Source organism: Diadema antillarum, unplaced genomic scaffold (genome assembly GCF_040938485.1).
Source record: "Diadema antillarum isolate AM-2024a unplaced genomic scaffold, OU_Dant_1.0 scf00000041, whole genome shotgun sequence".
Taxonomy (NCBI): domain Eukaryota; kingdom Metazoa; phylum Echinodermata; class Echinoidea; order Diadematoida; family Diadematidae; genus Diadema; species Diadema antillarum.
The window spans coordinates 92624-119986 of record NW_027270930.1 but is presented as its reverse complement, the minus strand read 5'-3'; the positions used below and the strand labels follow the sequence as shown (position 1 = coordinate 119986).

Sequence of the window (27363 nt, the reverse complement as noted above, 5' to 3'; positions counted from 1 at the left end):
CCTCCTCCTCTTCCTACAGTGTGGTGGGCTTGTATTTGTCCGGACCGCTCTTCTCCATGGTGATGCTGAGGTCTTGATCACATGACCAAGAGAAGACGAGGAGGGCATCTTCTGCCTGGCCCTTGGGACTCTTGGGTGGCAACTGCAAAAGGAGACAAGAGACCAGAAGGGGGGTGTGAAAAAAAAGGGGAAGGAAGACGGGCGGAAATGAAAGGGAGGAGTTAGTCAGAGTGTAGGATTCCAAATCCAACAATCACCACATGGTACAGGGGGGTGGGGGTGGGGATCAAATGGTGCGGATGTGAATGCCATGTCCAATAATGCGCAGGTGGCTTGTTTGTATGCCAGGGGAGTAGATGGAATTGGATGGGGTTACTCCAGTGAGGACGAACACTGATTGACTGGTATTTCACTACGATACATATATCAGGACTTAGCCAAACATGAATTTTCTTCTATCTTTTTTTTTCCAACAGCATCTCCTAACATTCTGCACAATGATTGCCCCAGTAATACAAATATATCAATTTTTGGTTTACAGTAACAGTAAAAAAGTTGTGTGAGACAGCAAGCCTTGTAACCTGCAGTTTACTGTCAGGAAATTGACTAGAGAGAGGTAGGTCACACAAGATTTATGCATATGGGGAACAGAAGGCAACAAGAAATGCCTTACCCTCCTCCAATAAAAATGCTATGAATGGCAAACTCACATAACAATTTACATACCGGTACTGCTTCAATTATATAATCTAACATTATTTGTATCCACACCGAATGGCATGATCCCACGCTGATTAAAAAAGGTACAATCAAATAGACATCTTTGTGACAATAGGAACAAAACAATCACACAAAGTCACAAAAGTCAAGACAGACACTTAGCATCAATGGTAAAATGTATTCATCGTGACTTCCGACACTGTCATTTTGATTTGTATTGCAATGCATGTCTGCACACAGTAAACAAGAACTGTGTGGATGCTTGAAAAGGCAATGGAGGACACACATAAAAATGTCATGTCATGCATATCCTGTTTATTTTTTCTTCCCCCCTTTTTTTTGGAGAGGTGATTTATGGGTCATATAAGCAAAACAGTAACTATCATGTACATGTGCTCACACTGTAACATCCAAACCCATCCATCGTGTCATCTGTTTGAGCGGGTCACCATCACCCTCACAATTCACATGAAATACTGCGCGAGGCAGACGCCTACACGGCCCCGAAAATCATGTGCTCAAATGGTGCACTCTGCTAAATGAACTTGTGCAGCTCTGCTTGTGGTACATTTGTATTCACGATGACTGTAACAGTGCCCGGAAGCTCAGCCAACAGCACTTGCTGGAGAAAGATGAGGTGTACATTTTCCTTTTCGCAAAATTTGCTTTCTTTTCATTTCTACTGCCCTTTTTACTTCATTTGGAATCAGTTTCTCTAACATTACCAATGAGATTTTATCATCTACTTTCTCAGACATTGATCCTATACCCTATGGCAGAACGAGTTAATTCATGAAAAATCCATCAAGTATAGCTTAACGCAATGGTTGCTCACTCCCATGGTATGGATTCATGTTTCCATCTTTTTTTTTGGGGGGGGGGGGGGGTAGGGGGCTACTGGTGGCCCTCGAGATAGCTTGTTCTGACAAAATGCCCAAAATGCATGTAAATGCAAACAGGGCTACCATTTCCAGCACTCACGCAACAAAATCAGGGTACTCCTAGCAAGAGCAACTATCTCGGAGATGCTTGTGTGTAACATGCATCTTTAGCAGGCAATAATGACCTCTGAATTAGGGAGGGTTTCACTTGCTTTGGATGGGGCAGGAAGAAATCAATCTCCTTTTTTCAGACAGACTCCTGCAGAATCAGGGAAACTTATCGGCAGTTCTACATGATCATAACAGACAGACATGATCATTGGAGTCTGTATTCTTTCTTGCCCTCCTCCCCCTCCACCTTCAACAAAACTGACAAAAATGTCAGCTGTAGATATGGGATACTTTTCTTTCTTCACACCATGAAACTTTTGAAGAACAATTGTCATGAGGTGGGGGGGGGGGAGGGTAGGGGGTTACTGAAAGAAGTGTGCAGGGGGTATAAAGATTTCGTGGGGTGATACATTCTCAGGCCTTTTCTGTGCAAGATGCTATCCTCTGGATGACTAGTACCACATTCACACTGGTCATTGTATTTAATCCACTACTGATGCAAAGCGGTGTTCCGCACCGGTCTAGCATCAGTCGAGGTTTTAAATTGTGTTCACAGTGCGCTCACCGTCTCGCACAAGTCGCGTAGAGAAGGTGGGAGAAAATAGCGAGTACAGAAAATGGGGGGGGGGGTGAAAAGGAGGACGGGGGTTGTTTCGAGGGGTTGAATTGTGAGTCCAACAAACTACCTGCAGCAAACCAAAACATCCATCCAGTGCAGATTTGCACTTTTGACTCCCCGAGAACAATGGGTGCCACACTCCCAGGGTTGCTGGAGAATGGTCCAAAAGAACTAAACACTGCACCGGGGCCATTCAGACCCTCATTATATGCTTCACACCTCACATACTACCAGTTATTTCTCGGGTTGGGTTCATTTGGTTGGAAAAAGGAATTCAGATGGACTTTTCCTATGGACAAGACAGACAGCCACTTGCATTAGCCGAGATGAAGATTCAGCATGAGTGTCCCAATCCCAGTCCCAATGTGCATAACAAACGTACTCTTTTCAGATTAGATCGAGCACACACTTTAATCATCCCAGCAAAGTAAGTGCGGTCATGCAGTGCTAATGTAAAATGCTCCAGGCTGAATCTGACACAAAGGCGGGTACATGCTTCGTGACAGCACGCACACAAAAGGCACATTTTGTGATGAATATGGTTTATGAACATCGCAGAACAATGGGATGGATCGGATATCTGCGTCTCACAATTGATACACACAGGGTTCCAGTGTATAATGCACAATATTATGTTAGATCATAGCACTAGGTAAGCGGAAAGGGGCCCCCCTACTGTTTGTAATGTATTAATGCATCATTGTGTGTGTGTGTGGGGGGGGGGGGGACCATACACTTGCAGGTTGCCTAGATGAGCTGAACTCAGCATTCTAAAATGTTCAATAAAATAAGCCTGATCATGAAGGCCACTGTAATGATAACTTTCATTTGATTGCATCAAGCATTTCTACACCATCTTCATCCCACTGCAACACCCTTTCCTTGTTGGATATATTCATCAAAATATATATCCATTGGGGAATCACTTCTGCATCATCAACCTTGGACAAGAAAATAAAGAAACCATATAAAACAAAACCAGATGAGAAAAAAGCCTAATTCTTTCATGTGGGTGTATACTAAAGCTTAGTCAGCATATGGGTAGTTGATGTCATTTATTTATATCACATCATCTCTGCTGTAGAACACTATATAACCCTGCTTACCATTAAAAACGTTTAGTATGATACTCCAAATCGCAAGAGCAGAAGAAGGGGAGGGCATGATGTGTCACGCCTCAGTGATATTGAGCCATACGTGGAGCCCTGGATCACTGAGCACTATACCTGACTCTCCTCATGTACATGTACTACTGTTTCAGTCATCCTCATAAATGCTTCCACTCATCCTTGGCGTAATGAACAATGGCAGACCCTATTTGTCTCTTCGATTGCAGAGGAGGACGGTGGAACTAACCCCCTGTTCAGACGCAAGCCCGTTTATACCAAAACTCGATAAAGAAACGACGTATGAAGAATCATCGTATAGCCAACACACCGTTCAGACACTAATTTTGACCATTCCGGAAAAACGTTGTATAGATGTGCAGCTTCTCACCGTGCATTTGTTGTGGTCATGAGTGACAGGTACAAGGTCACCTTTCGTGCTCGCTCCCATTAAGCCCTGCCCAGTTATACCGTTCTATGGTCACCATACGTTCCGACGCACAATGGACACGATGGAATGCTGATTCGCTATCGAGTTCTAGATTGAAACGATGCTCTGACCGTCGTTTCGCTATACGTCGCTTCATTAGTCAGCGTTCAGATGTATAAATTCATCATATAGCTATACCGTTTTGGTATAGCTATACTGTTCTCGTATAAATTTTCTGCGTCTGAACACCCTGTTCAGTTCTGGCTCATTTGGTTGTGCAACATTCCCCCCTGTACTTTTCGTAACACTACCCTGGATGCAAGGATCTAATATGAGTTGAGGACAAACTTTTTAACAGATAGTTAGTTGCTCTTGCACACAAGGCAATCAGATTGAGCTAACCTCTGATGGGGGAATGCTTGTAGCTGTTAATACAAAGATTCATAAATTCGTCAAAACCTCGCTGATTTTAAAGGATGGCCTCAATGAATGAAACTGACCTGTGTAATCTCCTTCCTTGTTTTTTTTTTTTAATCTACAAAACTCTCAGTTTTTTGTTTTTGTCCCCAGCTCTCTATTTCTCAAAGAAATTTGAAGAGAAGGAGTGAGAACCAGTAATATACATGTATTTGTGTGGGAGGGAAATAATATATGGGTCAATCCATGTCAAATGAACCAATGCTGTTAACCCGGCCCCCTTCAATTTTCTTTAAATTCTCGCCAAATGTTCCCAAAAGTGTCTGACGAAAGATTCTGAGATATTTTGCCCCAAGGTCAAACGGTTGCTAAGATACAGACTCCCTTAGCAACCAATGCGCAGTCCAACAACGAAGTTTAAATAAAATTTGCTATTTTTGATTGACTGCTGCAGCCAAGTTAGATGAGTTACATTGCTCATTTTCTGTAAATTGGAAGAACTTTATGATCTTAACATGCACAGTGTGTAATGGCGCAGATCTGACAATCCGTTATTGCCCAAGAGGTCACCGAAAATGGTATTGAGCGGCAAAGTTAATGTTTTTGGGTACATGTTTGAAAGCTGATAACTTCAAAATTCAATTAGCTTAGACCCAATATTATGCATATTTAAAGACTCTCACTTGCTGTAGAGACCAACCAGAAATCGGCAATAAAGTATGCATTGTTTTCTTGTAGGGCACCCCCAAAATCACAAATCACCACTTGTCATATCGAGGAGCGACACCAATTTTTGTGTATAGATAAACAGTTACCTATGATTTCATGGGTTACTTAAAAACTTTTGTTAATGAAATGTTTATTATATTTATGATAATTCGAAAATGGTCGTAAACAACACAAAATCAATGTAAAATGTAAAATGACATGTGGGGTTTTTAGCACATTAGCACATTTTAGTAACCATATCCCTAGTAATCATATTCATTCACACCATAACAATATATGCAGTATACAGCTCATATGTGCAGTATTAGTAGTCTGTAATGAGTATTTAGAGGACCTGGTATTAATTATTTGTCCATGACCAGGTACAGACAAGTTTGGTTACACATAGACCATCTGCAATGTACAGTAGGGTATGGGGCAAAGGCCGGGCCAAAGGCGGGGCCCAAGGCTGGACCCATGGCCAGGGGCCTAAACCCGGGTCCGAGGCCGAGGGCCAGGGGCCCAAGACCAGGAACCCGAGGCCAGGGGCCCAAGACCAGGGGCTCAAGGCTGGGCCTAAGTCCGGGCCCGAGGCCGGGGGCCCAGGATCAACTCTAATCCCAACATGAATGTAACATGCTGTGTTCATTGCTGTACTCCATGAACATGAATTCAACAACTACCACGAACATGAATTTAACAACTACCATGTGATAAATGATCTTGCCAGTGGAAATATCCTGTAATATGAGCTACCAGGACAAAACTCACATACGCTCTGATTCTGTTTAGCAATCACTTTCAAAGCAATGTATTGATACATTTCTGCCAGCTACAAATTCTTAAATGTTGGTTCACCTATGTGAACGGGTACAGAAACTGAAGCCTAGGTTGTGGGTTAAGCAGAATTGCTGCTGTCCTTACAGTCCTACTCATATGTTTTCATGTTAGTCTAATGCAAGTTTGTGGCAGTAATACCCCTTTTATACTGGGCACGACTTTTAGCTCGCTTCTGAAGCGAGCTAACTTTAGCTCAGGCCAAGTCGTTTTATACTGCCATTCTCTACCACCCAAGGTTACGTGTGAGACCAGACCTATTGCCCCCCCCTTAGCCTGCTGTCCTTCCAATGAGCGTGAAAATTCAGTGACAGTTTTCATGCTTACTTACAAGTACAAATTCAGTTCCGTTGTTATACGGTACGTTACTCGCGAAATTCAACCAGTCATCGGCATATATATATATATATAGTGTATACGTACTGAGCTGGTCAATTTTTTTTTCTTAAGATTTAATCATGTCGTTTGCTAGTTCAAAGAGTTCATTGCATTGAGAGTTCTACCGAACAGCGAACACACCAATGCGCTGCGTAATACACAGCGCGCTGGTGGCAACAGTACAGCAGTAAACGTACATATTGGCAACCCGGAAGCACCATACACGCTTTCCGGTCACGGGTCAGTAAATTTAGCCGTGGCTAAACTCACGAACCTTTAATACTGACGTTAGCTCAGACCTGAAGCTGACCTGATCTACCCCCTGATCTATCTAGAGAGGACAACTTTGGCTCGGACTAACTATTTTTAGACCTTTTATACTGAGAGTTAGCTCTCTTCAGGTCCGCACCTGAAGCGAGCTAACGCCCAGTATAAAAGGGGTATAAGAGAGTGTGCCAAGTAGGGCAGAGGGATTCAGCTGGAAGTCGAAAGTGATTAGCCATTCTGATATTTAGAATTTAACAATACCATTTAATAAATCCATACCACCTAAAACTCCAACCCTATCAAATTTGTAAGAATTTCTGCTATCAAAACAAGAATAGGATAATCTGCAGACATAGTCCCGTAGATTGTTTAATTTTTCTGCCACAAATCTGCTGTTACTGTGTTATTTTGAATGTCTTCCTGTGTGAAAAATGTGAAATTGATGAAAGCAAAAAATATGGTAAATATAGCTGCATTATTCACACATACATGTACATACAATGTATGACAGTACGGGAGCACATATATTCACTCACACAAACACACCGATACATGTAAAGGAGTTAAAGGGATCGTACAGTTCTGGTTGAGACCTAATTTCAGGTTTCTAACATTTTTAGGTGAGATAATGAGAAATCTCATATCAAATATGAAAGAGCATGCAATTTTATGAGGAATTCAACGTTTATTTGATAAAAATTGGTTTTGAAATGGCTGAGATATCCAAAAAAACGATCGCTTTGTTTTACCTTGTTTTTGGATGTTTCAGTTATTCCAAACCCGATTTTCATCAAATAAACTTTGAATTCCTCTTAAAATGGTATGCTCTGTGCTATATCATAAGTGTTTTCTTGGTATCTTGCAAAAATTCGAAAGCCTATTTCTCATCTCAACCAAAACTGTACTATCCTTTAAAGATTCAGCAGACATAGTTTTGCAAGATGTATTGCAGAGTTCAATTAATAGTAGTAGTAGTAGATATGGATTATGGTTCCATTCAAGCAAATTAACATTGGCATTATGTTTGGAATATTTTGACTGATTGAAATATATGTTACCTGCAGGAGGAATGTACAGTTCAGTGTTATACAATACACTGAGTCCTTCAGAAGGGACTCAGTAACAGCCCCATGGTTATTCACTTACAAGTATTCATTGCTTCTTTGGTGGCCATGCACAACAAATTAATCCAATCTAAAGTGCACACCTTTTATGTAATTTTAATTTTTTTACTCATTTTACATTCACTTTCAGTTTTATGTACATTGTCATTTACGGGAGACAACTGGACACTAAAGCTCAAAGGCATGGCATTTGCCTCCTGGCAATGTTGAACCTTATGATTTTATACATTTCTTGCTAGACAAAGTCTGGACAAACAACAAGAACAAGAACATGGAAACTTCTCATTCTATGAGCATGGAGCTAATAAACAACTGTTACCCCGTTGAGGACGAGTCCCGAGTATACTCGGGCAGGTGTCTATGGGAAATGCGTGTTGTAGCAAAATCAGTCCGCCCTCAACAGGTTAAGTAGCTCCATGCTATAAGCATATCTATGCCAATCAACATGAATTGAGATGAAACTTCACGTAAAGACCGATAAACAATCAATGATAAGTACAGCAAAATTCATCACATCATTTATCGCATCTGTAGAACAAACAGATTTTTTAGGGGCGTGGGGCAGCTTTTCTTATGCACAAATAATTTCTTGACTGTAAATTTCTGGTATTTGTCTGATATTTTGATTCTTCTGATATACATTGACAGGGTTAAACAAAAAAACAACATCAACAACAGGTATTCAGCTTTTGCTTAGGTGTATGAAAAGCTCTACCCATTCTCCACTGGCCATGCAGTAACTGAAGTGACAATCCCTATGGCAACCGGAAAAGTCATCACACCCATAAAGCGGCTCTGTCTGTCTGTTTCTCTCTCTCTCACTGTGGCACACACTGCCCCTCTGTTTAATTATCCTGCCCTGACTTTTCTAATAACTATCTGTTGGCTATCTCAAGGCTATCCACCGGTGTGAAGTCAATATGATAGAACAGGAGCTTCTAATGAAAGTGCAAAAAGGACATAGGGGTAATCAAAGCATCCTGATGACTAACGCAGAGAGAGAAAAAAAAATATAAAGAGAATGAGAAATGAGAGGAGAAACAGAAAGAGAGGATAAATTGTGGTAACTTCGTTCTTTGTGGATTCATCAGCATTCAGAGGTACACTACTTGTATAATCGGGCACAAATTAAGCAATGCATCTCAATTTTCACTTGCATTGTCCCACGAATCTGGCAAAGCATAATGTGACAAAATTTGCACATTGGGAGCTCGTTTTGTCCATTAGCATGCGACACTGGCGGCAAACAGATGCGCTTGATCAATTCTGGCAAAGAGCGCCGCTGCAACGATGAAGGGGAGAAACATATTTTGGAAGGCCATGTTGTCGGCTCCAGCTGACGGGGTGCAATCTTTATGCCATGATTTGATGTATAGATTTGCCTTCCTGGCGCTTTGGGAAGTAAATGAGAAATTTAAAGGGTGACGTACCAATGACTGACAATGCAAACATGTCTATAACAGAGACCCCAACACCAAGCACCTTCTGATCTGGAGATTCTCCCGCCCGAAACCCCTAGCAAACGGGAGACTCTCAGTTGATGTGCGCAAAGCGCAAAGTTCCTAGGGTTATAGATGCTCTCTGGTCCTATCTAAGGCTTATTTTTTGAACATACGATAGCAATAAGTAAGAAATCCTTTCTACCGGGAGACACAGAGCCAGGGCGGGAGAAATCAAATCTCAAACGGGAGAACGGGAGATTTTGCAAAAATGGGTTTTCGGCGGGAGATCTCCCGTCGAAAACGGGAGAGTTGGAATCTCTGCTATAACATCATGCTCTGGGATACTCTCAATAGAATCTGCATCTGTGGAGCCACTACCCACTGATTCTGAAAAAAACAAACTGAGAATCTGAAAAATCTTGTCAAACCTGGGGGATATATTCTGTAGCGAAATATGGTTGAGGAAATTGCTCTCTTTAAGTCACATCACATACTGGAGTCTTAATTTCATACTCTAGAGACTACCATCAATATTATTTTATCTCCTCTGCATTTACATAGTACTACTCCCCTCCCCCCCCCCCCCCACAAAGAAAGAAAGAAAGAAAGAAAGAAAGAAAGAAAGAAAGAATTGGCTAAGACCAGAAGGTACAGTGGACTGTCACTATACAAAACACACAGATGTGACAATTGGTTCAATGTTTTCTTCCAAACCTATATAACAAATGTTAAGATAACAAAGTGTTTTTCACAGGCTCCAAAGAGTTTGTTGGTATCGAGGGTCAACTGTATTGGCAATTGGCATATCATAGTGATGATGGACTGATCTACAGCATTGGTTTTTCTTTTTGCATTAGCATTTATATGGAAACCACCACAAGCACCACTTAAATGGGAAGGCTAGTAACTGATTAGTGGGAATCAGTGGAAATGCTGGGAGATGATTGTTCCCATCCTTATGGGATTCATTCAAGAGTACATTATATATCTATTGTTGTGTGAAAATGATTTGCTTCAGAATGGTCTCATATTCAAGTAATGTGCAGTTTAATGCTTCCAGGTTAGCGTCCCTGGTCAGTGACGGAGCATTAATCTGCACAGTACTTGAATATGAGACCGTTCTGAAGCAAATCATTTTCACACAACAATAGATATACAATGAACTCTTGAATGAATCCCATAAGGATTGGAACAATCATCTCCCAGCATTTCCACTGATTCCCACTGATCAGTTACTAGCCTTCCCCTTTAAACGTACCTGGAAAAGTGTCTTTAAATGTGTTTTTTGTTGCCTACAATCTAGTCCATACCTCCCTGGAGCAAACTTTGACAGGTGATTTATGATCCAGAAATATGTATTTTTATTTCTTCCACATCTCTCTCACAGTATGCTGTTTTTCTTACTATATGGGAAGTTCAAAATGCATTTATAAAACTTTGCATCATTCTACAGACAGCTCTTCAGTTAGGGTTAAAAAAAAGAAAGAAAAATAGGTCAGCTCTAAATCATAGTGAGCAAGAAATCCGAGATTCGGTGGGGGATTCCCCGAAGGAACATGCATGTCTGTCACTATCCAAGATTCCAAACCATTGGTTTTTCAAAAAAGAAGAAGAAGAAAGGGAAAAAAAGCTCAAAGAAGATACATTCTGCTATTCAATCACAGTAGGCCCTGTTCACAAACACCTGAAAATGAAGGATTTGAAAACTCTATTCTTGCAACAAGGTTAAAGAAATTATGAGTTTTGTTTGTGGACATACACACACACACAAAATCGCTAAAGCCATTCACATCCTAACGCGGAAATGTGTCACCTTGATTTCTCTTTAATACTGTAGCAAAACTTATGTTTGTTTTCTTGTTTGTGTTATAATACTTGGTTCAGCTTGCAAAAATAAGCCCAGTAAGGGCAAGAAAGATATTAGTATGCACAGTTTGAAAATTACAGTGGTTCACCAATGTTTGAATTGCTGGTGAGTGAAATCAATTTCTGCATCGCAATCCATAAACCAATCATTCTTGCGTGTGAATGTGCTTAGTGTTTTGATGGAGGGCAGAGTCCTCCCAGCCCTAGAATCCTGTTTTATTTGCTGTCCCACTTCAGCCCATGAATTCCTGGTCAAAATGCTGAGTGAAGTTATTCAAATAGGTCCTAGATGTCCATTTCACTGGCCAGCCATTAAAAACTGAAGATGTCCAATCTAAATCAAACTTTCACTCATCCATTTGTTTGATTTTATACCACAACTCATTCAACTTGGAGTAGATTTTATTTTTGCAATTGTTTTACACATCATCCTTGTTTCTACCAAAAGGGCAGCCATTTCATGTGAAATTCAATTGTGTAATGTTGCTCAGCAAAATCGTTTCAAATATAGTTTCACTCCCACCTCCCTGCTCAAACCATGCACAGCCGACCATCTTATCAAAGAATGCAACATTCGTGTACGGTGGTCTACAAATGTGACCTTAGAGCGGAGCCAATGCAATTTGGCACAATTTGCTCTCATTCAACTTGGTTCCTGTGCCTTGATGAGTTCACAGGCATCTTGCTGGAATGGAGCAATCGCATCAAAGTGCAATTCAAACGTTTTCACATCAGTTGTTTTGTTGTCTTCGCAATTCTAATAAAAAAGTAGTTTGTGTCGCTGCGCACTTCATAATGACTTCTCAGGGCCACTATTTACAGGACATGGGATGATCAATATTCAGTTTTTATCATGATCAATTAATGGTAGTTGGTCCACAGTATTATTTTCTCTTGTTGTTTTGTACTCTAAACTGGCAATCTGTAAGGTATTGAAATCTCATAATGGTTTGTTTGAATCAATACTTTCACTAATATTTGTGGACGGCATTATTTGATCAAAATTACATCAGTGACATGGAACTACGTATATGAAAAGCTTTAGAGGAGCTTTTTAGGAGTTCAGCAAAAGCAAAAGTAACTGATGAATCAAAAGATCTTCCATGAACACATCACTATGATAGCATATTATGTTTTTCCTCTCATTAAAGTAGTTTCATATTTTCTGATCATCAAGAAAATGATGTAGAATTGATTTTCCTTCTTAGTCATAGACTGATTTGAAACTATCAAATTAACAGTCATGATTAGTTATTTATTATCAAGTGAATATTCACCTTTTCTTCTTCTTTTTCTTTGTTTGACTGTGACACATTTTTTGACAAAATCTCTTGGCCATATATATTGTTTTGTTTTTTACCAAACATAAATGTAGATGTTGCTCAGGAACAGATGTTAAAACACATTATCATAGGATACTGTTCAGAGGAAAATGATCTATTTGGGTAGAAAGCTAGTACAATATTTTGACATTTCTCATGAGACAAAATCAAATGGCATGACCATAGAAAATCAGAAGGAAGATGAAGAGCGATTGGACATAGTTTTAAAGGGCTCTAATCAGTAGGCCTACATCTATCAGACCAGGGAGGTAGAAGAGAGAAAAACACTTCACACAATTCATATTGTATCATCCCATGATTAGAGCTACTATCCTGCATAAAGCTTCGCTGAATTCATCATAGACTTGACTAGGGAATGTTGATACTAAATTGTGACCTTCATCCTCAAAAAGAGACTGTAAAAATGACACTACACCATCCATCATCCGAAATGGGGAGTATGATTATCAGTGCTTTCCATCTTCGTTGCAGGAGGGAGGCACAATTATTCTTGTGTCAGGATTGCCGTCATTCTGTTTCTTCTTTTTTTCTTCTTCTTCTTTTCATCAATGCAAAGCAGTCAGAGGAGAGAGACACACTGGGGAAGGAAAAAAAAAGTGACGAGACATCTTGGGGAGCGCAGCTGAGCTTGCCGGGCCATTCAAGCATGAAAAGTCAAACAATATTACACCACTCTGATGGGTGCCGTCAGAGAAAAGGCGCGCTCAAGCTGCGGCCCTGTCATCTCATCTCAACACCACCTCGAAGATAAACACCGCCTACCCCCAAAATCTGTGATATAGAAGAGGATTTCCTAGTGCAGGTTTGCAAAAGGAGTGTTTGCTAGCCATTTTTAATATAAAACCCCAATTTAAAAAAAAAATGCAGAAAAATATGTAACAATAAAGCTAATTTGAACAGCTGTTCCATGCCTACCAGGGTGACAACAATGATGATGATGTCTTGAATGAGACACAAAAAATATTTCATTTGGATAATATAATTCATCTACTCAACAACATACACTGAACTAACATCAACTGAGATGATGAAAGTCATGAATGTCCTAATTCATTTTTTCAATGGCTTCACAAATTAGCTTAACATTATATTAGTATTTAATAGATTTGTCATAGATTCCCCTTTTGTTCTGTATAACACAAGCATTTGGCACATTGAAGATTGGTGATTGAAAGAGGAATGGAGAAAAACTACCACTTGTACCTGAAGGCTCAATATTACTCTCATAGTCATACTTGCTAGAAGACAAAAAGAATGTGAACGCAGCCTACTGGCTGGATGGCTCAGCTGTTGTCGCTTCTCAAATTTCATTATGGGGTGCCCCTTTCTCCCCAGATAGTCAGGGTGTCATCATAATTTTCTGCTTGGGCAAAACTGATCCAGTTTTGATCACCACATTCTCACCGTGTGAATTTTTCGCATTATTCTTTTTTTTTTTCTTTCGTCACACTGTGATGCTCACATTAGGAGGACAAGAACGCCTGGCCCACATACTTCATGCAATATACCATCTATTTTCTCCCTTTTTTAAAAACAAAAAAGTCAATTTAATCATTATGGCCCTTTACTACATATGGTGGTATATTTGGTGATACTTCACCGACACTACAAAATTTGCACATAAATATCACACACGTTACATAAATAAAAACGCACACACATATTATATAGGGAGAGAAAGAGAAAGAGAGAGATTCTATTCTCGATCATTTTATAAGTACAGTCTGCATTCTACTCAGTAATTTTCTTCTTCTTCAAGGTTGCTTTATAATTATGTTTATTATATTCACAACATAAATCTGCATTCAGGTCTTTTTATACAAAATGCAGAAAGAAAATAAGTTATCTTTTGGGTACCTTTTTTTTAAAAATCTTTCCTGTGCCTCCATACTACAAGAGAAATTCAAGAACACAGGCATTTGAGTGCTTATTCATGGGCCAATTTCTGTGAATTTTCTCTGACTGAACGTAAATAAACTGTCCGACTTCTGTCTTCTGTGATATTCACACTGGAGCATTTATCCTTCGGCTTGCACTTCCCAATGATGTGGATCCCCAATTCTCAACTTTTGAGCAGATGTGAACATTCCCCTTCAACCCCTCCTCCTATCCTCTTACCATTACTACGGCAAATATTTTTTTTCTTCTCCAGTGTGAGCACAGAGTAAAAGCAAAAATGTGACTTTGAATACAATCTCACAATCTTCACACAGTTTGCCTTCTACATCCATGTGCTGTGTATCATGTACATACATAAATATATAAATTTCCTTTCTGAGTACAGTACTGGGATTTACCACCTGTAAAGACAGGGCCACGGAATTGAATTATGCATGCTCTAAATCCTTCCTCTGAGACGAGCATCATCCTTCCCCTTTTCCATCAGAAACCCCACCCATAGCCTAGCCTCCTCCAAGACTGGATCATAATTTTAGCATTCCTGTCAAAACTGGGCCGGGCTTTCACACTCCCAACCTTATCATCGTGTTGTTCTGAGACACTGACTGCATGGCAGTATCACTGAATTATACTTCAAAACAGACAATTAGTGTATTTAGTGTTTCATACAACAGCAAAATAGTTGGCTATGTACACTTGCAAAGCTTGTGGCATTGAATGAAAACTTGATCATGCAAAATATATCTCAGCATTATTCCCTTCGTGATCATGCAAGGATAGACTGATACCTCAATATAAAGATCATCATAACATGTTCTCATTGTGATTATAAGAAGCTGCAAGCATTCATGCAAAGGAAAATACTGGTAATGATTTAAAATGAATATATTACAAGATTTCTTACTGTTACAAACTGGGAAATTCTGTGGGGTACTTTTGTCAAATGTATGTGGAATTACAGGCATGCACATCAATTTTTGTGACATATGCTAGTTAAACATACAATGTCCATTTAGTACTTACTTTAAAACAAGAAATTTTCGCATGCATAAAACTTTTGCAAATTCTGCGAGAAGCTAAGATTCACACAAAAAAAAATTGAATGCACACGAAAGTTCTTGTCTACACTACTGACATTGAATGCCAGTGGCAATTTGCAAAATTTTCATGCTGCGAAAAAGGCCGTCGGCTCCAATTTACAAAAATGTCTGGTTTTATAGAGCCCAATATTTTCTTTTTTAACAATGCGGGCAAAATTTTATATCACTAGCTGTTTCCTTCTTTTTTTTTTTTGCACTGTTTCCTTCTTTTTTTTTTGCAATCTTTCTAATGTTTCAAGAATCATTAGTAAATAGTAATTGTCGAGAATCAGCATAACAATGTTTTTTAAAATAATGCCATTAGCAATTACAATAGAATCCATTATTTCAAAATGTCACAAGCCTTCAGCTGAAAGGGAGCCAACGTTGCCAATCGATCAACAGATCATCACACAACCTCTGTGCTGCTTTCTTTTGCCTGCAAAGTTTGCACATAGTTTACCAAAATGTTATCCCAGTACGTAAAGAGACACCTGCACATACACTGGACAAAATGTCAGCACGCCACAAATGTTTACCAATATGAAATTCAGACTGTGCACTGGATATACTCGGAGTAAGAGCTTGTGCTCCAAAATGAAAAGTTGGGATTGTGCCTGATATTTTCCTCCCACAAAGGAAAGTACCAGCATGCCACCACTGAGGCCCTGTTGTGCTCTGAACTCTGTGCATCAGAGAATAAAATAATATGACACATTCCTTCATGAAGATTCACAATTCAAGTGGATCAGCCTTGACAGCAGGCTATCCAGCTGGAATGTGCGCGTCTGTAACTGAGATCTCACAATCGTATCGATTAGTCATGGCACACTGAGGTGGGTTAACGCAGAAGCTGCAGTGGCGACGGCAACATCATTACCGCCGGGTTGTAGTTGATTTTTTTTTCCGGTTTCTCGAACATTTTATTTTTTGAAGGGGGGGGGGGGCAAGGACAGTAACAACATGGATAAGGGATGGGTAAGGGACGGGGGAGTACTGGAGAGGAGGAGGGTGTGAGGAGGAGGGTGTGTGTGTGCACGTGTGACAAGTCAGGATGTTTTTTTACGCGAGGGGCAAACTGCAGCATAAAAGAGACACGTATTCCTCTTCTCATGTTCTATAATATATCGCATACTCTGAGCAGGCTTGGGACTGTGCAGATACATTATATAGACAGTGCTTGAATGTGGGCTTTGTACAGCATTCTCATGGACATTATGGCAAGATTTGCTTTCTGACTGTGTGAGGTTTGAAAGCATAATCATTCATCTACATCAGTCATTTATAAAAGAACTTGCAAAGCAGATCTCACAATGCTGTTGTAAGAAAGAGCCCCCTGCCAATTCGGGCAAGTGGCAAAAATATCTCTTGTGTAAATGTTTTTAAAAGAATATATATGTGTTTCTTCCAAATGCATTGTTGACATAGATCAAACCAAAATGTTACCAAAAGATGAGAGGAAGTATTATCTGGTGCTCTAATGGAAGAATTTTTTTTTTTTTTTTTGCAATAGTATGCTCATCATTGAAGCAGCATCATTACATCATCACACACACTACATGAGTGATCTCAGTGCCACGTTGTACAGACAGCTGCACAGCACTATGCATTACCAGTCCAGACGCTCTAATGGGACAACTTTGGGGATTTAAATGATCTCATTCTAAATTAGTTTACTGTCTAAAATTGCAGTACAATGTAACATGTTTCAAAAAAGTTATAAAAAAGCACCATCTCTATCATTATTGCAAATATGGTCTAAAACTTCATATCACATAGGGCTAAACTGGCATTAGGATCATTATAAATCGCCGACTGCTAGAATTCTGATCTCCGTGATGGCAGTGTAAATATACATCTTCTGAATACGAGATGGTGCCATGCAATGCGTTACCCTGGGGTACCATGTGGTGCATCAAATGCCTTCTGCTTCATTGCCATACTGACTAAGCACTCATTGCCTACAATTGGCATTTGAAAAAGAGCTTCCTTCATAGTGCACTAACATCCAGTTATCCATCCAAAGTATGCCATAATCTGTTTTTAGAAAAGGCATCTCATTCTGTCAAGTCCAAAGTCCTGAAGGTCTATTTACTTTTGGTAAATGTACTCCCTGAGGAAGTATTCTTAAGGATGCTTTATCAGCATGCCCAAGTTTATTCTTTTGGAACTCGATTCATGATGTCAGTTTTTAAATTCCCCTTGTTTTGTGGGTGTGATATAGAGACACATCAAATAGTTACATGATATGCTGACTAAGACCCCGTTTACAGTGCGAGGCTCGGTGTAAACGCGCAAAAGGCCAAATGCGGGGCCAAAATTGGCCGCGCATTTGGCCACGCTCTGGAGGTGGGCTCGGCCACAGCCGAGCCACGGCCGAGCCTGGCCTTTTCTCAGTGTAAACGCAAACTGGGCCAAATGCGCGGCCAATTTTAGTCTGGCTTCCAAACACTCTGCCCGTACTATTTCGTTATTCAGGATATTAACCCCCTCAACGTCGAAAACAAGTATAGTTTAAGGTGATTTGTCCTGCAAAGGATTTTTCCTTCGGCAAAGGCCTTTGCCCGAACGGTGACTTCGCCACGGAATCCAGTTGGCAAAGGGTCTGAAAACCAGACTATACCAAATTGCGTTTCTTTACAAGCAGAGCGCCACTACGAAATATTGAAAGGTTTGAATTAAAAGCGCGGCCGAGCCTGGCAGTGTAAACGGACAAAATTGTGGGGCTCAGCCCCGCAATTGAGGCTGGGCTCGGCCGCGGCTCGTAAACGGGGTCTAATAATCTCTTGGGTATACTAGAAAATCTGAATTACTTCCATTGAGAAAAAATATCATAGGCATGGAAACTTAGGAGATAGGTGGGTGTTTTCATCTTCAGATTCCTAATCTTGGTGTTGAATAATAATAATACTAATAGTAGTAGTAGTAGTAGTAGTAATAACAATAATAATAATAATAATAATAATAATAATAATAATAATAATAATAATAATAATAATGATAATAATAATGATAATAATAATAATAATAATAATAATAATAATAATTGCACTTATATTGCTCTTTATATGGGTGTTTCTAAGCGCACTGGCGCTATTAATACATGAAAACTTGAAACACAATAGCATAAAAACAATGCCATATCAAAATGACAGTAATGACAACAAAAAAAGAACTACATGTGATACAGTGATATAATTACTGACTGTGTGCACCTCAAAAAAAAGTTACAACTGATTAAAAAGGTGAGTTTTAAGAAGAATTTTAAATGATTCAATAGATGAGGCATTCTGAATATAAAGAGGGAGTTTATTCTAAAGGGTGGGGGCAGTGGAAGAGAAGAATTGGTCACCATAATAAGTTTCTCTCTGGGGGTGACAGCCATTTTATTCTTGTGAAAGTACTGAAAGTCAAATAGATCCTACTGAACAAAAACATTTTGTATGAATCCACTAGCCTAATCTTGAAACAAGATGCATTCCTCAGTTACTGCATAAATGTCTTTCTTGCCACACTCTGTCTGTCTATATGGCAACAGTGCCCTTCTTGCTGGGACTCGAGCATATGGTTGTGCACTATGCTATGAGCATGCAAAGCAAGCATATCATTCCCAATTCTACAGTGAAATGCACCTGCTACACGACACACGCATTCTCCGTAACATGGCTCCTACTCATGAAAGCCACTGTAACTCCCAAGAGTACGCCACAGCTAGCAACGCTCAGATCTGTGTTTAGATGCAGTCCATCTTGCCTAGAATCTATTGATCCTGTCAAGCCACCATATAGAAGGAGCTGAGAGAAATGGCACGACCGTCTTGAACTCTGCCGTTTGAAATGCTGCATATCATGCGCTCACTTTTCGCTTTTTGGGCTGCTCACGTTGTTGGCTAGTCAGGCCTCTAGAGAAATCACTGGGAGTCCATCCCTGTCATAGCCAGCAAATTCCACAGCGTTGCAAATTTGCAAGTCAGGAAAAAACATAATAAATAGAGTGGACATATGGTAATTCTGATATTATATGGGTCATGCACCTGTCAGTCAAACACGCTCAGTTTATTAATGCACAGGGAGCTATATATTCACTTACCCAACTGGTAAGTAATTATGAATTGACACCTGTTATGGAGCTCTTGCCCAAAAAGGGCAAATAGGAGAAATACATTTCATAATGCCCAGGTCTACACTGTGTATTGTAAATCACAAAGAAATGTGGATCAAACCATCTAAGAAAAGCTTACTTTTGCACTCCTACTTCTCAAACTTTGTTTAATACACGAATTGCATTTTACTGAATAACTATGAATAACGACAACAACACTTCAGCCAGTATTGAATGAATCCACAGTATAAACCATTATAATTTGGTCATGGCAATTTATCTCCATCACAAAATCACCTCTCCATGCAATCCATGGTTTTCTTATGAAATGTCAGAAACTTCTACCATTCTCTGCCCATCTGGTTTTACTCCATTTATTAGAGGTATGGAGTTGCAATCTAAGGTAATTTGGGCTGGATAGTGGCATGTCTAGTTAAGAATCTCTTGTGAGTCATAATCCATGTCAAGCAAGGAAGAACTTCTAGACTGTTCTCAGTTAAAAAAGAAAAACAGAAAAATGGGAACTCCATTCCCCACATATAGCCACTAACCTCTTGGAACACCAATACAATGGAAACTATGATCAGGATTTAATGCCAGCTAGCGTAACTTTGATGTCAATTTATGTAGGCCTTTTTAAAAACTGACCTCAGAGCAAAATGCTGGCGGTGAGTGTCGGTTGTCAAAAGCACAGAAGCATGCACAAACGTATCACTCTGTTTATACAATAGCCTAGATACTGAGGTACCGAACAGACAGCACTGGATTGACTACAACTCAAGAACGTCAATACTGGAGTGTTTACAATCATGCGGCATTCCAGAGAAGTATAACAAATCAATTCGAACTCATCATATAAAAGTGCAGTTGCCTTGTGCAGGCTCCAAAAATGGGGAGCTGTGATAATCGTTACTTGAATCTAAAGGGCAGGTGCGAAAGAGCTCATATAGCTAGAGAAAACAGGATAGTGGCCATACAGTACAATTTCATCATCAAAAACAACAAAGTGGATGCTGACTGTTTAGACTTTATTTTGCATCACAATCCACAGCAAAGCTGACAATGGCACGGAATTTCCTTGCACGCATGCTCCTTGGAATTAACTCTGCAGATAATAGCAGTTTTATGCTCCACATTCGTACAATATGTTTCCCCAGGTTTGCACCCATTTCAGTCACAGACGGCTTTGCTAATGGCCGTTGGCTCCAGCTGCGTCGTATTCCTGTCTGTGACCTGACGTGACCTCCATTACCTCCCACAACTTGTGATGTGCCATACTACTAGCTCGCAAAGAATAGCTAAACAGACATGCTATTAAAACGGTGCAGACAAGCGACACATGAAGACATGATGGAGGAAGTTCACGCTCAAACCATACTTCAATCATGAAATAAACTGCTTCATTTCAACTTACGGGGGAGAATCTACCTCCTGGGGGGCATTTCATGAAGCGTTTTGGTCAGATATTTTTCTGACAAACTGGTACAAGCTACTGAAATGTTTGCATCTGATTGGCTGAGAGCAAATTTGTCCGACAACTTTGTCGCACAAAATGCTTCATGAAATGCCCCCCTGGCCCATTGTTCTTTCATATCAACAACTACTTGGGATAATCTGCAACAATTTCTTTTTCAGGTAATATGAATACAAATCAGCAGTGACTTGATAAAAGAAAGGATGAATATACTATTTTTTTTCATTGTAGGGGCCCACATTCTTTCCTCCTCCATGCTCTCTGTCTTTTTGGTGCATCTGCCTCGCATAGACGCATCCCTATTTTTCCCTGCTACCTCTACAGCTCACTTTGTCAACACTTGAATATCCCATTACAGCCATTACTCAACAGACAGATCTGCTTTGTGAGCATGAAGAGCACACAAGATCTTGACCGATTTCTCTCCGAGCTAGAGCTAACCACCAAGGAGCTGGGAATGTTTGAGATTCAATTCATAACCACAGAAAGTTCTTGATCTCAGTCTCATGAAGGTTAATTATCATGTAGGCCTACAAACATGTACTGTAAAAGTGGTTTCTTTCGCGTAGAGAAACTTTCGCGGTTACCATCGGTGCCGACTTTTTCGCGTGTGTTTAAATTCGCGGTCGGTAATGGTAGCGTTGTAACAAGCGACGAGTTCAAAACATTTTCGTGTGATGTTAAATTCGTGGTTCAACCTCAAAGCGCGAAAAGCGCGAAAATAAAACCACCGCGAAATAAAACACTTTTACAGTACATTATGTACACACACACACACACACACCAGGGGCAGATCCACAAAATCTGTAAAGGGGAGGCGCCTTTACAAAAATTAAAGGGGGGCGCAAGCGCCCCTCCCCATTTTTTCTTTTAATTTCTTTTGTTTTAACAAAAAAATAAAGAGGGGGCGTGCACGTGGTGCGGCGCCCCCCCCCCCCCCACCCCCGATCTGCCACTGCACATACACATATACACACAATCATAATATATCATAGATTAGATACCTATCATGTCACTAAACAGTAGTTCAATATACAGTAGCAGTAATGTTAGCTGGCTACACATCAGAATCTAACCCTCTAAACACCATCAACCTAAAATCCTATTGATATCAAATATAGCCAAATAGCCCAATGGACTAAAGGAGCTGACAGTGGAATGCCATCAAATGAAATAAAGTTACAGTATACAAGTCATGAATTTCCCTCACATTATATGCCAAGTTACAATACAACCAGGGAGGTGGCTCTTCCCACCTCCCTGATATAACTCATCATGCCAAGGAATATAAACACAACGATCTGCAAGTGGAGTGGGATGTCGACAAAATATTCAGTGAAAAACATTGCATGGAAAAATGGTAAGTCTCATGGTGACCTTGAAAGTGACCTTTTCTCCACGTTTATACCTGCATGAGCCTTACGTGCAGGAATATCGCATGGTGCTATAGGGAGTAAACCTTTGCATTGTATGATTTACATCTCTTCTGACAAGGAATCAGACGTTTATATTGCTAGTAGCTCTATCTACATGTAGTTTCTTTATTTCTCAGTGTGAGGGGGTAGGAAAACTCTTTCCCCAAAACTGCCCTTGCTTCTTGACCTTGATTGAAAAGCAGAGTCGACATAATCCTGGAAAGAAAGATTTACTACACCGCTTCGCATCCAGTTCATGCCTGATTTCTACAATTCCATGTGTAGGCCTTCATGTGTATAATGCATAAAATGTTACACACTTGTGATGTTGAATAGAACTAACCATGAAATGACAGCTTCATACGTATGACACTTAATATGTTCTGCTGCCTAAATCATATCGTGCATACACAGGAATAGAGGTGGGTGTAATAACATTTTTTTAAACTCATGCTTATCTGTGTCCATGCCCTGTCATACCAAGATGGTACACATACATTGCATTGCACATGATTACTATGTGTTTTACAATAGACCCTAACATATCTTTTTAACACAGCAATTAACTTTATAATCCCTCAAGTTCTAGGGTTATCCTATCACAGAAATTTCCATGTTACTAAGTCCTCAAAAATATGGCAACTCCCAATTTTACTGCACATCATAATAAATTAACTAAAAACATTTGAACATGCATGAACTAAGAGCTCATTGGAGCACCTGTTTAAGGAATAAAGTTCCTTTCAGTGAAACCAACATGTTAAATGGGGCAGATTCCTTTCCTCCTCAGTGCAAATATTTCAGAGTGCATGTAAAAAGGACTGTACGAGAATGTTAGGATTAGGCTTGGTATGGACCAGACTCCTCTAAGTAGGGTCTCCATCACTGAACAAAGTTCCATCTAATTCTACTCAATACCCACTTCCAACACAACTGGCTGGAATAGGGAACAATGGGAAGGTTTGCTAGCTCTGGCTTGCATGTAGCTTCTTCAGTGGTTGCACAAGTGAGCTTAATTGACCAGCCAACAATACAGAAATATGTCAGCTATTCAAGAGATGCAGGCAAAACCCTTCCAGATGAACAGCATTTGAGGGTACAATAACTTCAAAGGCCCTGCACAGACAAGGAATTCAACTATTTTTAGTAACAGTTGGTAGGCCTATCTTACCTCTTAACGCTCCCTTATAATGCAGGAAATACTGGTCTATTTCAAGAAGACCTTATCAGTACTGTTTGAATGTTTGATTCCATAAATTACAAAGTACCTGATAACCCTAAACAAGACTTTTACAATTGCAACAAAGTAAAGAATTAAGCTGTTAAATTTTCAACAACAACAACCCCCCCCCCCCCTCCCAATAAAAAAAAAAAAAAACTTCCAATACTCCTGCAGGTATGATGAAAATGTGTCATTACTTTGTCCTTAACAAAATAATAATAATAATAATAATAATAATAATAATAATAATAATAATAATAATAATAATAATCTCAGACTGAAAAAAAACCTCTACTATAAATTACCTTCCATGGTAATGACACAAAATCCTATAAATGGGTCCCAGACATTGACAATTTATATGATGCTTAATGCATAGCATCACAAGAATATCAAAGTTTAGTTTTTAAATTATGCAAGAGATGGAGACCAGCGTTAAAAAATACTCCTCTGCTAATTCTATAAAGTTTCATCTTTGGTATCAATTTATATTGGGATATCATTACACGACAAATCTCAGTATCTCAAGCTGCACTGTGGTTTTGTGACAAAAAATACAACAAAAACAGAGAAAGATCCTTGACATTTTTGTTCTTATATTTAATCACTTTGTATAGGGCAATATCAAGTCTTATCTGAAAAGAAAGATTCCAAGGAGATTTCACTCTATTTCCTATAGTGGTATGAATGGTTACAATAGTTGAATCTTGCAGTCACTGAACAGTGTCACAAACATGTACAACCCTGTAAAAACTCTTTAATGCACATAAACAACAAAAAGACATTACAGTTAATACACACTTCCTCACTCTGTTAAATTACACATACATATTTTAAGTCTCAAAGCACAATAAAGCATGTAGTGACTGTCAACCACTTAGCATGATTGAAATGCAGCACATGACATTGAGTGCACAATACACCCACTGTTGCTATGGTAACCTTTCATGGGCAGTCTTCCAATGAGTGGTTAATCACTTATCAGACATTGCTTAATATTAGTTTTAATTGCTTGCAGACAGTGTGGTGCAATCAGGGAATGGGTCTATCAGAATTTCAGCAACATCTCAGTTACTGAGATGTTGATTTAAAATGAACTTTAGACTGGCATGAAATCAAATTTGTTAACTCATATTTGAACTTTGATAAGCACTTCCAAATTACCTTGCATAGTGTTATTGTCATGCTTCATTTTTCTCTCATATCTCCTTGATTTTTCTAAGAAGTCCAAGAATATATAGTGGTAATCAGGATTTCAACAATTAACTGAAAACTAATTCAACTGCAGGCAAGGGCTTGATCAGACAGGAAATATGAAAGAAATGTAGGCCTCCATAATTGCTTTAGGACTGAAACTATAACAAAAAATGGAACTATCACCTTAGTGAGGATTAAGTTTATTGGCAAAACCTGACAAGACTGAGTATTTTAAGTAAAATAGTATATCATGCCTGATTCATGGGTGTGAGAATACTTGCAGTTCAAAAAAGTCTTTTCAATGTACGAACTGCAAGAAAGTCTGGAAAGTGGGTTCTGGGTAAGTAGAAAAGTCTAAAGTCAGATCAAACTCTGAACTCTCACATCCTTGCTGATTAGAACAAAACTCAGCTATTGATTACTAACTTCTGAAAAATATCGCTCCAAGCTTGCTTTCTTTGTGATCTTGTAAGCAATGTCTTCTCCCACACTTATAACAAACAAAACACATCATTTGCTTGTGCATTATCAGTGGGAAGTAGTTTCAAAAATAGGTCATTTACCTCAATGACTGTATATATTCATTCATTAAGTTTGAAGTGCAGTACCAGGATAAAAACACTCCTAAAAGCAACCAAAAAAAAAGAAGAAAACTCATCAAAAAAATAATAATGATAATCACAAGAACTTTTGAGATATGAAATGCTAAATGAACATTGTGATTGAAGCAAGTCAGGACCAGTGGAGTCAATCTAGATTAAGAATCCTAGGCTCAACTATTTTTTGATGCAGATGTATGCAGATTTATGGTTTTATTTCCACAAACAGAATTATTTCAAATACATGTATATTGATTAACTAGGTTAATACATGTGTCATATTAAATACCACTTTTCTTATAATTTTGCAGGTTTTTTTTAAATTTCATGGGTAGGAAATTTTGCATCTGTCAACAGGTAAATGTATCAAAACAAAATATAAGTTACTATGTGCAAAGTTACTAACTGAGCTTACATGTAAAGCATCACTTGCAACTGAAGAGTTTGGATGCAAAAAAAAAAAACCCAGATAAATGTCATTTTTTTTAAAAGGTTATCATCAAAATCTAAGGAAAAATAACTCTTGTTGATGATAATGCATTTGTTACATCACAAGAAATATTTCTAAAGACATTAAATTGAATATATGTTTGTAACTATTTTCTTTGTTTGTCAGCACTCAGCAGCTTCAATATCAATGTCAAGCTGATGAAACTGGATATATCAATTTTTTGCATTCAAGCTCTCATGAAGCTTGTTGAAAGTTATATCACTATTCGTCTTTGGAGAGAATGTGTGAGCTTGAGGCATGAGGAAACACATTAGAAGGAGAATATTTCACAGCAGACTCTCACAGGAAGTATTATTGGATGGCTTTGAAGTGAACATCTACATTCAACTCCTTGATATTGTATTGCTTTATGGGCCTTGAACGTGAATTGAATTAGCTTGTCCACTTCGGTTGTGTAGTATAGGATAGTGTTACATCACAGCTGACCACAAATTGTTTTATTATGGAAATAAGGAAGCCGACTGTTGCAGGGCAAATCTCTCAAGCGATTAAGTATTGTTTACAGATTCATTCAACAACACCCTGCTCCACAGTTTACACACCAAAGTGTCGTGGGTAACAGTTTACAGTTAGGTTGATAGCTGCCCTGGGTAAGTATGCTGTTACTTTGTAGCTGGGTCTACAGGCGTGACGACCGTGTGGAGATTTGATGGCTGCAATTTAATCCTCAAGTTGTATTACCATCATCATCGCAAACTGGCTCGCGCTGCATGCACAGCTCAGCAGCATCCATTATGCTAATCAACACAAACATGGCAGAACCGGCAAATACAGACAACATAAGTGTAAATACACATTATTGTTTACTTACCGTCATTCTGCTGCATCGATGGACGTCGATGATTGCGGGAGTTCGCATATTCTGAGCAGCCTTGGGAAAAGCGAGAACGAGAGCGATATCCAGGCTATCATCCTCACTGAATAATTCCATATTTCGCGGGCGATTGGGTGCCGGTAAAATCCTGGCCGCCGCCCAGCAAACGGGTAACGCTAGCAACGAGTGCAGGGGTAGATAGCCCACGTTGCACACTTCTTGCACTTCGATGATAAAATTCTCATCTCTGGCGACATTTTTCTTGGTGAGCAACAAACCGGATTGTTCCAGGGTATTTTCCAGGTCCTCCAAGGCAGGAGCTGTATTTCCGTACTGAGACATTGCGCCGCTAGGTCTCGGAGGTGCGTGTGAGGAGCTACCGTTTTCGGATGGTGTTTCCCCTTCGGACGACAAGGAACGACTGCCGCTGAGATAGAACATTTCGACGCTGCAGATCGGCCGTTGCGATCACCGTCGTGAGTGCAATGTTCATCAACATACGACCTGACCCGAGCCACAAGCAGTGCGAAAGCTGATGCTTGCTTAGCCTTCGCATTCGCTGCCGATGATTATTATGCAGGCAATATCTCTGCACAATTAATTATACATGAAGTAATAGCCATCTACTTTGGTCGCCCGCCCCGCTTTATCTCTGACTCGCCAAGTGTGATCTCCGTGCCTGATGATTGCCGCACACTTATTTATTCTCGTATAGTTTGGCAAGTGGTATCAAAGGTCGCACTCCGCAAGCAGACAACTGTCATTATAGTTTAGTCTTTACTTCACACGGTATGCAGAGGTTG

General features: G+C 39.6%; 1 protein-coding gene across 1 annotated transcript; it reads right to left on the bottom strand.

The window, feature by feature from the left end:
- LOC139712536 (uncharacterized) lies at positions 1–27209 on the bottom strand. Its single transcript, XM_071624354.1, has 2 exons — positions 26558–27209; positions 1–142 (listed from the first exon to the last, which is right to left on the bottom strand). The coding sequence occupies exons 1-2, from the start codon at positions 26999–27001 to the stop codon at positions 14–16; spliced, it is 573 nt and encodes a 190-aa protein (XP_071480455.1). The 5' UTR covers positions 27002–27209; the 3' UTR covers positions 1–13.
- Positions 27210–27363: the final 154 nt, after the last annotated feature.

Coding starts and splice junctions, on each gene's coding strand:
- LOC139712536 (XM_071624354.1), bottom strand. CDS start 27,001: ATGTTCTATCTCAGCGGCAGTCGTTCCTTGTCGTCCGAAGGGGAAACA. Junction 143..26,557: donor ATCGATGCAGCAGAATGACG/GTAAGTAAACAA, acceptor CTCCTTTTGCAG/TTGCCACCCAAGAGTCCCAA.